The 12,664-nt window shown below is 37.9% G+C and overlaps 1 protein-coding gene across 2 annotated transcripts in view; it reads left to right on the forward strand.

Moving 5' to 3' along the window:
* Nucleotides 1–9,462, forward strand: part of COPS4 (COP9 signalosome subunit 4) — a 40,564-nt gene extending 31,102 nt beyond the window's left edge. Inside the window, exons 8-10 of one of the 2 annotated variants that reach the window (XM_077774745.1) lie at nucleotides 1,120–1,235; nucleotides 3,054–3,138; nucleotides 8,945–9,462. In XM_077774745.1, coding sequence (XP_077630871.1) covers nucleotides 1,120–1,235; nucleotides 3,054–3,138; nucleotides 8,945–9,078 — 335 coding nt within the window. In that variant the 3' untranslated portion in view covers nucleotides 9,079–9,462. The remainder of the gene's footprint in view (nucleotides 1–1,119; nucleotides 1,236–3,053; nucleotides 3,139–8,944) is intronic. The other variant, XM_077774746.1, reaches the window with a different exon arrangement.
* Nucleotides 9,463–12,664: the final 3,202 nt, after the last annotated feature.

The following is a 12,664-nucleotide window of genomic DNA, read 5'->3' on the forward strand; positions in this document are numbered from 1 at the left end:
TAATATATGTATGTATGTATATATATAGAGAGAGAGAGAGGGAGAGAGGGAGGAAAGAGAGAGGAATATTACTGAGCCACCAAAAAGAGTGAAATCTTGCCATTTGCCATGACATGGATGGAGTTAGAGAATATTATACTAAGTAAAATAAATCAGAGAAAGACAAATACCATATGATTTCATTCATTTGGAATTTTAGAAACAAAACAGATGAACATGAACCAGAAAACAGACTCTTAACTATAGAGAAGAAACTGAGTGTTACTGGAGGGGAAATGGGCAGGGAGGGGGATTGGTTAAATGGGTGATGGGAATTAAGGAGTGCACTTGTTGTGATGAGCACGGGGTGATGTATGGAAATGAGGAATCACTAGATTCTATACCTGAAACTAATGTTATACTGTATGTTAACTAACTGGAGTTTAAATAAGAAATTGAAAAAAAAAATCATTGTAATTAAAAAAACAATATTATATGTCAATTATAGCTCCATAAAACTGGAAAGAAAAAGAATTGGGTGAGCCTAGCAAGTCAGGCACCTTCAGAATGGGGCCTTATGTCCAGTACTTCATCGGGCCTTATATTACTTCACTTAAGGGAGGATGCTATAGCTGCTCTCTCATGGTTAGCTGGCCCTGCCTTCCAGACATCTCTCATCTTTGTGTCACAGTAAGGTACTTACGAGTGCCCAGAAGAAAAGAGGTATTTCTACTGAGCTGTATATGTACTGACTTTATCAAGCTTGTAGAAGAGGTTGCATGGTGTATTTGCTGCTTCTTGCTAATAAAGTTTGTGCTCATACCACGAAAAGTAAAGTTAAATGAATCTGATAGCTACCATAAGAAAGTAAAACTCCAAACCTTAAGGGTTAAATCCATCCAGCCAGTTAGTAACTATTTACTAATCACTCATTTTCTCAGTATGTTATTTGCATTTAATTGTATATTATTCAGACTCTACTAAATAAGTCATTTTCCTTTAAAAATTTGGTAAGAAGAATAAAGACAATGATTATGAGCTGTTACATGCCTAGAAAGTTTAAAAAAAAAAAAAGGTGAGTATTTTAAAAGTGTAAGGCAAGTTTCAAACTTAAAACTGTCTAATTTATATTTATTTAAGGTTCTAGCATCTTGGACAGAGCTGTTATTGAACACAATTTGTTGTCTGCAAGCAAATTATATAATAATATTACCTTTGAAGAACTTGGAGCACTTTTAGAGATCCCTGCAGCTAAGGTATTTTCTTGTTTTCAATATATAAAAAAAGTTAAGAGACTAAACTATTGATGTAGTGAGAAAATAAGTAACTGATAAATATTGGCAACTGCAGTAAAAATACACATGAGATGCTTAGGAAAATGGAAATAAGTTATCTGAATGTTATAGTAGTACTGTAATGGAATTGTCTTTGTTTTTTGCTTTGAAACTGTATTTTACGATAAAGTAAACCAGAATGAAAATCTTACAGGGGTTCCAGGTTATGATACCCATTTTGTGAGAATCTTTGTTTAGTGTCTGTTTAAATCCAGTTCATAGTGGTTTCTGATTTCTGACAAACTTAAGGTTTTGATACACATCTTACTGGATTGACTAACAGGTTAAATATTTCATCTCTTTGAAAGAATGACAATGGAAATTCTCCAGGCTATTCTGTTGTAACTTTCCTGCTTGATTTATCTTAATTTGACTGAGTCACTAGGAAATTAATTTCATTTTTAGTCATGATAAGAGTTTGATTGGGTGTGTACAAAGGCCAACAACGTATCAATAGTATTTAGAGGGTATTTCAAGTATCACTTACAAGACATGCTCTTAATTTTAAATAAAAGTAAAAATAAGCAATCAACCTTACTTACCTAACCGCATACCTTAAAGTCATGTAGTAATGGTAACATCCCCTTTTATCTGTTGAGAAATTTTAATTTAGAATTCCTAACAAAATTCCTTTACTTGTGCACATTCAATACACAGTACAGGAAGTGGAACAATGTGGGAACCAAAGCTTAAGTTACCATGAAAAGATACTTCTTCTTAGGTTGAGACTTAGGGAAGTGAATATATACTTAGCAATAAATGCTAGTCAGTGTGTTTAGGATTGATCGTGAAGATGGTCAGAATTACTAAATGACTAAGTCATAGCCAGTTTTCTTACATTTAGGAAACAAGGAACATGTCTTTAGGAACTAGGTAGAGGACCTTTTGGTTCCCTTTGTCTTCTAAATCCTCTTAATTCTCATTTATTTATTTATTTATGGTTTTTAAAAAATGATTGCTTTTATTCATCTCTCTATATCCAGTGTGGGGCTTGAACTCTTAACTACAAGATCAAGAATTGCGTGCTCCACCATCTGAGCCAGCCAGGCGCCCCTTTTTAATTATCTCTTAAATTTGAAGATCATTCCTCCTTATAATTTTTTCTTCAAAAATATTACTTTCTTAAAGAATTTTTTAGGTGATAAACACTGTGAAAATTTAGATGAAGTAAAAGGAAAAACTAGTTTGTTTGGGTGTTCCTGGGCGTGCATGTCAGTAAGAAGAAAAACTGATAGTTTGATTTTAAGTAGAGGAAAAACTTGCTAAGAGCACTAGGTTCTTGTCCAAAATCTGACAACAAGAGAACATCCCAGTTAACTAAAAGTAATCGATTATACCCAGGAAGAATTGGGGAATAAAATAGACAGCTTTACTAGATTTACTCGTTTTTTTTAAATATTTGTTTATTTTTGAGAGAGACAGAGCGTGAAAAGGGGAGAGGCAGAAAGAGACGGAGACACAGAGTCCAAAGCAGGCTCCAGGCTCTGAGCTGTCAGCACAGAGCCCAGTGTGGGGCTCGACCCCATGACTTGTGAGATCATGACCTGAGCTGCAGACGGATGCTTAACTGACTGAGCCACCCAGGCGCCCTTAGATTTACTCTTGTAAAGAATGGCAGATGAATACATACGGAACGTGTGTGGGCAGCTACACCACGAGATTTCAGTTCCCTTATATGTGAGTAACTATTAGATATGATCATTAAAGTTTATGAGAATTTTTTTGGATTTTCTCTTACAGGCAGAAAAGATAGCATCACAAATGATAACAGAAGGACGTATGAATGGATTTATTGATCAGATTGATGGAATAGTTCATTTTGAAAGTAAGAGATTTTGCTTACTTCTGTCATAATGAAATGTCAGTAAACTGTTGTATATTTGTGATTAAGACTTGTTGAACAATTTCCTTTTACCGAGCATATTACTACGAGTATGAGCTTATTTTCCAAAGAAATAATTTTTATGAGCTTATATTCATGAATCTATTTAATACAGCATTTTTTATGCTGTGGAGAAATTGGAAGATAGAATCCTCTTGCCAGTTCATTCATTTACTCATCAAACATATATTAACCACAAAGCATGTATCAGACGTGTAGAAATGCCAGTTGATTTCTCTTTCAGCAGCTCATTAAACTAATGGAGACAGACAGATAAGTCAATCTCTTGACTCTCCCATTGTGTATTACCTCCTCAACCCCTATTCCTACCTCATTTATACGTGGATCTTCCTATACCTGGAACTATTCTACTGGTAAAATTTTAATTTGAAATGTCCCATTCTCACCATAACCTTTTTCCTGTCTTTCTAGCAGTCTGTGTCAGTTACTTCCACTTTAGCTCTTCCTTGACTACCTTCAAGCCTCCTCTGGTCCATTAACTTTTACTTTTTTCCAGTCAGCTCAGCCCTTTTTTGGCTTTACTGCTCTTTCTTATCCGTGGAGTCCACGATTCATTATTTCAGTTACTGTTTCACAAATGCCCTAGATCACTAGCCTGTTAACTTTTTGTTCTGGCTGTCCAGCAAAACTTCAGCTGGGATGAACCCATTCTCCATCTTTTTCATTCTGTACATGAATAGCTAACTAATATTGCATGGAGATTGCTACCACTGCAAGGTTAATGTCATGGGTTCTCACCAGTACCTGGGATTCCTGATACATTTCTCTAGGCTACTCTTGTTTTCTACTCTGCAATGGGTATTTCAGATTTCATTTTCCTTAAATCTCTGACTTTTCTTCTTCACTCTCATCAGCAAACCTTGTTTACTGTTTCACAGGAAAAAAAAATCTGTCGGTGAAATTAAATTAACTTCTTTATCAGATTTATAAAACTTCTGAATTTTAGGGCTGCCTGAATGGCTCAGTCGGTTAAATGTCCAACTTCAGCTCAGGTTATGATCTCGCGATACATGAGTTCAAGCCCCACATCGGGCTCTGTGCTGACAGCTCAGAGCCTGGAGCCTGCTTCAGATTCTGTGTGTCTCTCTCTGCCACTCCCCTGCTAACGCTCTGTCTCTCTCTCAAAAATAAATAAACATTTAAAAAAAAACTTCTTACTTTTAAATATCATCTAGTTATATCTTTTTTCTTTTTTCCTTTCTGTTATGCTGGAGGTGTTTTCTGTCTCCCTGTCCAGTTCCTCTCCTTGTGCTTTGGCTCCCTTCTTTGACTGCTGTCCCTACCCCTCAAGAACAGGTTTTTAGGAACCTAAAATTAGCCACTGTTTAATCAGTTTTCACCTTTTCTTGTTCTGTCAGCTTCTTTCCATCAGTATTTGAACATACTTGGGGGTGCCTGGTGGCTCAGTCGGTTAAGCGTCCAACTCCGATCTTGGCTCAGGTCATGATCTTGTGGTTTATTAGTTCAAGCCCCACATTGGGCTCTGTGCTGATGATGCAGAGCCTGCTTGGGATTCTGTCTCTCCTCTCTGCCCCTCCCCAGCTTGTGCTCGCTCACTCTCTCTCTCTCTCAAAACAAATACCTTAAAAATTTTTTTAAATATGTAAACATACTTGAGTCTCTCCCATTTTAACAAAAATACTCTTATCTTTCAGACCTCATTTTGACTTTTCAGCGTATTGAATAGCACTGATCCTTCACTCCTTTTTGAACCATCCCCACCACCCATACCATCATGGCTTCTGTCCTCTCCTTCACCCCGCTCTCCTGACATCCCTCCTCCTTCTTCAGGTATTCTTCCAATCCTCTTTGTAGAGTCTGTAGTGCCTTTACATGTAAATATCGGAGTTGCTCAGGGCTTACTTCCAAGGCCTTTTCCTCCTCACTACTAAGTTTTCCTTGGTAATCTCACCTGTTCCCATTGATTCAGTTGCTATCTCTGTGTAGACAATGCTCAGATTTGCCTTTCTAGTGTAAATTTCTCTTCTGAGCCTATAACTAGTGGTGCTAATCGAATGCTAGGTATTTTTCACCTGGCTGGTTGTTGGGCATCTCAGAATGAACATATCCGAAACTGAATCCACTATATCCCCTTCCTGTCTCCATCCACAACCTGCCAGCCAGCCAGCCAGCTAGCTGAAAGCTACATCATTCACTTTCTCCAGGATTCCTTATCCTTGATCCCTCTTCTTCACTGCCCAGAATCCTTTCAATTACGCCTCCTAGGTGTATGTGGAATCCACATGTGCTTGTTTTCATTTCTCACTGTCACTAGCCTATCGTGAAACCTTCCCCACCTTCTGGGCTTTTTCCCTCACATCTACAATTGCTCCTCTCTAATCCAGTTGCCATAGTGTAGCCAGAATGATTGTGATCTTTATTTTTAAAAATGTAAACAAACAAAAATAAAAAACAAATTATTAGGTCATGTTACTCTCTTCTTTGACACTGTGAATGGCTTCCCCGTGGCTTGTAGAACAAAGTTCTATGACATCTTCAACAGGTCCTGCCTGATCTTTACAACTTTCTCTTTCTAATCCAACCACATAGGTCTTTTTGTTTCTTTCTAGCATTTGTAAATTCCTTCCCACATCAGATAGTCTGAAATACCCACTGCTGTCCACCAGCATCCTCTCAGCTATTTTTGTTCTCATGTCTTAGTTTGAGCAACATTAATTGGTAAGGATTTTCCTGGCTTTCCAGGTTAGGTATGGCTTATAGTTATATATCCTTATGTCACTCTGAATTTCCTCCTAACATTAATCACAGTTATTTTCATTTCTGTAACCATTTGTCTGATGTCTGTTTCTGCTTCCCAGCTAAGCTTCCTGCTGATAGATAGTAAGTATCTTTTGTTCTCCATGGCATATCAAACATGTTCCAATGCCCCACACATTGTTAGGGAGAAGTAAGTAAGTATTGGATCAGCAAACAGTACATAATGAATAGTATATAGCAGAGGTGGCACCAAGTAAAAGAACAGCTTGATAGAGTAATATTCTTTCCAGTTTTCTTAAATTTAAAGAATTGCCATGAAAAATATGCTCATAATAACGAGTAAAGCATTGCAAATATATGTAAAGATAAGAGTTCATCATATCTTTCCTCCCCCTGGTATAACAAATACTAATCTAAAGCCTTTTATATGTTTTTATATGCTTATGTAGATATGTGAGAACATAGAGTTTTTTTGAATTAAAAATAATTTTAAGCACATAGTATTCTACAAATTTTTTGAAATATCATGCACATATTTTCAAGTCAGTAGACATAAATCTAATTTATTTGTTTTAATAGCGTGTAGAATTTCGTGGAGTTCAACTATTCACCTACTGATGGACATTCAAGTGGTTTCCTTGTGCATGTGTTTATATATAGTACACCTGCTTCTATAGAACAAGGTCTCAAAAGTGATAACATTGCATCAAAGAACATATGTATTTTGATCCTTAATGGATACTGCCAGTTTGCTTTCCAGAAAGGTATAGCCATTTACACTTTCACCAATATGAGGAAATGAATGTTCAACAGCTATATATTATTCCTCTTTTTATGTTTTGCTAATTGTGGAGGGACGTGGTACATTATTGTTTTCGAGTGCATTTCCTTGGTAGTAGGGAAGTTTAATATTTTTCCTTGTATTATTGGCCATTAGCATTTCCTCTTCTGTGGAGTTGATACTAGTTTTTCTGGTCTGTTTTGTTCCTGGCACCACACCTCACCTTCAGCATCAATTTGCTATAGCTTTTAGTTTAACGATAATATAAACTCTTGTTTGTTAATGTGTTACAAATACTTTTTTCCCATTCTGTCAGTTGTGTTTTTGAAGTTAAGGCATGAATACCATAAACACATTTTAAAATTCTTATGCAGCCAAATATGTCAATTTTTAATTTTATGGCTTTTTAGTTTCCTATATTTTAATAAAAATTTTAATGTAATTAAATTTTAATGTAATTAAAATTTAATTACATTAAAAATTTTTTTACATTAAAAATTAATTAATTAATTTTTAATTAAATTAAAATTTTAATTAAAAAAAGTTTCACCTTGGGATAAAACTAATATGTTTCTAAAATTTACTTTTATATTTAGAAAATTTATCTACCATTCATTTTTGTGTGTAATTTTAAGGTATGGGCTAGGTTGTCTTTTTTAAAGATGTATTGTTAATTTGCAAGTATTATTTATTAGGTAAAACATATTTTCTGATCTTTGACATATTAGGTTCCACATATATGTTCCAGTCTCTTTCTGTAATCTGTTTCTTTCCACTGATCTGTAACAATGTGTAATAAACAAATTTAGAGTAAATCTTACTGTTGGAAAAGCATCTCCTACCCCTCCACTAATATATTTTTATTGAGTTAAAATTCACATAACATTAACCATTTTAAAGTGAACAATTCAGTGGCATTTAGTATGTGCACAGTGTTGCACAACCACCCACCCTACCTTGTTCCAAAACATTTTCATCTTCCCAAAAGGGAATCTTGTGCCCAGTAAGCAGTTACTCCTCAGTTCTCCTCCCAGCCCCTGGCAGCCACCAGTCTGAATTTTATCTCTATGGATTTACCATTTCTGGATACTTCATGTAAATGCGGTCATACGCTAAGTGACCTTTTGACCTCTCTCACTTAATAGTGCTTTATTCCTTTTTAAGGATGAATAACATTCCACTGTAGAGATATCCTACAATGTTGTCACTGTTTTTAATTTGTAAAGTTCTCTTGACTATTCTCAAACATCATTTCTTTGGTAGTTAATGACTGTCCTATGTAGAAAGCAAATCAGAGACCAGGAGGATTATCTTTGTAGTTTTTAAAAATGTAATATATTGATAGGGAAAGACTGATAATTTTATGATAGTCCATCTTTCCATGTGGGACCATGGTTTGATTCTACTTAAGTTATGTCCTTTATTTAAACTTTTTTATTTTAGTTTTTTTTTCATTAATTCTGTGCCCATTTTTGTAAATTTGGGTGCTATGATGAAGTGATGTGCCCCAAGTTTATCATTTCTTTTTTTGTTTGTTTATTATTTTTGAGAGAGAGAGAGGCAGAGTACAAGCAGGGGAGCGACACAGAGGGAGGGACAGAATCTGAAGCAGGCTCCAGCCTTTGAGCTGTCAGCACAGAGCCAGATGCGGGGCTCGAACTCCTGAGCCTTGAGATTGTGACCTGAGCTGAAATGAGATACTTAACCGACTGAGCCACCCAGGCATCCTTAAATTTATCATTTCTAACTGCATATTGTTGCTATAGAGTAAAACCTTATGTTTTCGTGATGAATTTTTTTTGTTTGTTTTTTGAATAATCATTAAAATACGTATCCTTTAGAGTCAAGTAGAGACAGCCTTGACTCTATAAATAGACTTGCTTCCTCCAGTAGGTGGCAGTGTCTTATGAATCAAGAAAAAGTGGTGATGAGATGGCTTCAGTGAGACTTTCGTTGTGGTGGTTTTTGTGATGAGGTGCTTTGATTGGTTAGTTTTATTTTGTTTTCATGAATAATATGTATCTTCGTGTATGTGTTCTGGTTTTGTTTTGTACCATGTGGCAGTAATTTGGGTGCTTTCCTCAACTGTTGCTTAATTACCTTTATTAGCCAAGATTTTTAGAGTAAATTTTTTAAAATTAATACTACTATAAATTATCTTCTAACTCACACTCCCTCTGAATATATGCAGTGATGTTAAACTGTGTACATTGTTCTTTTTTTGTTTAGCGCGAGAAGCCCTGCCAACATGGGACAAACAGATCCAGTCACTTTGTTTCCAAGTGAATAACCTTTTGGAGAAGATTAGCCAGACAGCCCCAGAGTGGACAGCACAAGCCCTGGAGGCCCAGATGGCTCAGTGAGCCCTTACACACCTGTGCACACCACATCTTGTTCAGTGCTGTACAGATTACTTTCACTGTGTCTCCAAAGCATTTGCATCATGACCTTACGTATTTCAATCCCTTTTATGCTGGGTTCCATTTAAAGAAGACATTAGAACGGAAAGTGCAAGCATTTAAAAATATGTAGTTACCGTATATTCAGGGTCTCTGTGTATCAGGCTAACTCAAATGTTTTGAAAGCTTTTTCTTTAAACGGAGTAAGTGAAATATCTGTGGCTAAAAAGTTTGGGATTTGTGATAACTTTGTAGTCATGTAAAACTGAAGTGCTTTGTGCCTCTCCAAATGTGGTAATTCTAATAAATGGAGCAGTGAGCCAAATAAAAGTAGTACTTTGTTTTTAATTAGTGAACAGTGCTTTGTTCATTTTTCCTTTCAGTTCAAACAGACATCGATTTACACCACATGCTAGCAGTACAGCGGGTATGCCGTAATGCTGTTCTCCAGGCATTCAGACTCACAGAGCCAGTAGATGGCAGGTGCAATACTGGTAATTGCACCAGGCACTAGAGCACATGGGGTGGAACTTTTTGGGTAGCAGAGAGAGATCAGGGAAGGCCCCTCAGGATCATTCAGGCTGCTTTGTAAGGAAAATGGGGAAAAGACTTTTGTAAAAAGTTTGTGGGCAGCTTCCAGTTTCAGCTCCAACATGTGAAGAGCTTGGAAGTCCTGACTCCATTTTCACAATAAGGAAAAGGCCAAACGGGCTGAAAATCAATGGCCCGTTTCCACCAGGGAATTGAGGTCACAGGGCACACCACCACAAAACGGAAAGACAGGCAGATAGAATCACAGTTGAGAGAACTTGGAGCAGTAGCTTCTGGAGAAATAACTGATATGAACAGTGAAATGGTAACTGACAGGTTACTGGAGGCTGAATATAAACTAGCTTGAGGGTTAAAACCCCCTGAGGGCCCACTCTTAGGGGAACCCCTATACATTCTAGGATTTGTTCCCAGGAGCCCCATCAGATTCTCAGGAGTACGATTGGGATCCCCTTGGTTTTCAGGCAGGGCAGGGGAGGGGAAATACACCTGGATGATTTGCCTTGACAAAGACCTGCCCTCTAAGGAAAACTACCATTACCAGAGCCTTGTCCAACCTGGGGCAAATGCAGTTACACAATTCGAGCCCTCTCTAGTCTTCTCGTGTCCTGTAAGAGGAGGGGGAGAAAAAGACTTCTGAAGGTCACAGCCCAGGGACTCAGATAAGTAAAAACAGAGATGGCACCAAAGATTATATAGATTGCTTCCCAAATCTAGTCCATCAAATGGGGTTCCAGTGTAGTAATAGTGGAATTCATGAGCTGCAGGACACACTCTTTAAGAAAGAAGTCTTGGGGCGCCTGGGTGGCTTAAGTCGGTTGAGCGTCCGACTTTCACTTAGGTCATGATCTCGCGGTTCGTGGGTTCGGGCCCGGCGTTGGGCTCTGTGCTGACTGCCAGCTTGGAGCCTGGAGCCTGTTTCGGTCTGTGTCTCCCTCTCTCTCTGACCCTCCCCTGCTCATGCTCTGCCTCTCTCTCTCTCCTAGAAATAAATAAAAATTTAAAAAAAAGCATTTGACAAAATCCAGCAAAACTCTCAGACAACTAGGGATAGAGAACTTCTTCAACTTGATAACATCTCCCCCCCACCCCCCAAAAACCATCACTGACATCGTATTAATGGTGAGAAACTAGGGGCAGCTGGGTGGCTCAGTGAGTTAACCATCTGACTTTGGCTCAGGTCATGATCTCATGGCTGGGGAGTTCAAGCCCTTCATTGGACTCTGTGCTGAAAACTCAGAGCCTAGAGCCTGCTTTGAATTCAGTGTCTCCCTCTCTCTCTGCGCCTCCCCCATTCATGCTCTGCCTCTCTCTCAAAAATAAATAAACATCAAAAAAAAGCTTTTTTAATGGTTAGAAACTGGATTACTATACTCTTTATCCCTAAGATTGGGAATCTACAAAAAAATCCTGTGGTTAACACTGTATTTAATAGTGAGAAAGTAGAAAACCTGTACCTTTCCCCTTAAGATCAGAAATAAGACAAGAATGTCTATCCTCATCATTCCTACTCAATATCATACTGAAAGTCCTAAGAATGCAGTAAGACAAAAAAAAGATATTAAACAGAATGGGAAGGAGGGAAAAAACAGTCTTTGTTCACAGTTGACATGATTGTTTACACAGAAAATACCAAGGAATCAGCAAAAAAAAAAAAAAAAATTCCTGGAACTAAAAAATGATTCTAGCAAAATTGTAGAATACAAAGTTAATATACAAAAGTCTATTGCTTTCCTATATACATCAATGAACAGTGGAACTTGAAATTTTAAAAATGTATATGTGTTGAAGGTAGTGAAAATAGGGAATTATATGAATGAAGAAGTAGTAGGAGAATAGGCTAAAGAGGTAAACTGAGGCTATATTAGGAAGGACCAGGGGAAACTTGGGGTCTTTTTTCAGAATGTTTAACTTGTGGCAGGCAGTTTATAGGATGAACTGGAAAGACGGTAAAGGGAGCTGCAGTTCCTAGAGGCAGGTAGCCTAGTTCAGGAGCTACGTGCCTGATTTTCCAAAGAGATAATGAGGGTTTGAGCTACATTCATGAAAGTGAAGACAAAGAGGACAGATTGACTCATTCAATAAATGATTTGAGGAGGCATCTAGCAGGTGTCAGGCATTGTTCTAGGCACCGGGGATGCAGCAACAAACAAAATAGATCATCCATTGGGGGTATCAAGTGGAATTTACAGAAGCCAGTGTCTGATTAGATGTGAGGAGAAGGGAGACAGGTGTGATTAGAAAACTCAGGAACCATTGACATTTGGATTTCTCATCTTGAACATTTGAGTAAGTGCTGGTATTGTTTGACACGCTGGGTAGAGAGAAGGCCTAGAGGATATCCAGATGGACTTGGTTAGTAGGCAGCTGAAGAGTCATTCAGAACACCAATAGTAAGGCAGAGATTGGAAATATAGTCCTCCTTGACATATAAAAGGCAGGTGAAGCCTTCGGAGTAGATGACACCAGGAAGAACATGAGGAATAAGAGGAGTGGATCCCTGATATAACCTTGAAAAGTGCCAGAATAAAGGAAGGCACAGAGCACTCCACTTTGCTGAGTTTAAGGTCCAGGTGACTTAACATTTTTAAAAATATTTATTTATTCATGGGGTGCCTGGGTGGCTCAATCGGTTAAGTGTCCAACTTCGGCTCAGGTCATGATCTCATGGTTCGTGGGTTCGAGCCCCGCGTCAGGCTCTGTGCTGACAGCTAGCTCAGAGCCTGGAGCCTGTTTCAGATTCTGTATCTCCCTCTCTCTCTCTGACCCTCCCCTGTTCATACTCTCTCTCTCTCAGAGATAAATAAAACAAAAAAATTTAACATTTATTTATTCTTGAGAGAGAGAGAGAGAGGAGTGAGAGAGAGAAGGGGACAGAGGATCTGAAGCAAGCTCTGTGCTGACAGCCCAATGCAGGGCTCAGACTCACAAACCGTGAGATCATGACCTTAAGCCAAAATTGGACACTTTACCAACTGAGCCATGCAGGTGCCCTGTAGGT

Source organism: Crocuta crocuta, unplaced genomic scaffold (genome assembly GCF_008692635.1).
Source record: "Crocuta crocuta isolate KB4526 unplaced genomic scaffold, BGI_CrCroc_1.0 scaffold237, whole genome shotgun sequence".
NCBI lineage: Eukaryota > Metazoa > Chordata > Mammalia > Carnivora > Hyaenidae > Crocuta > Crocuta crocuta.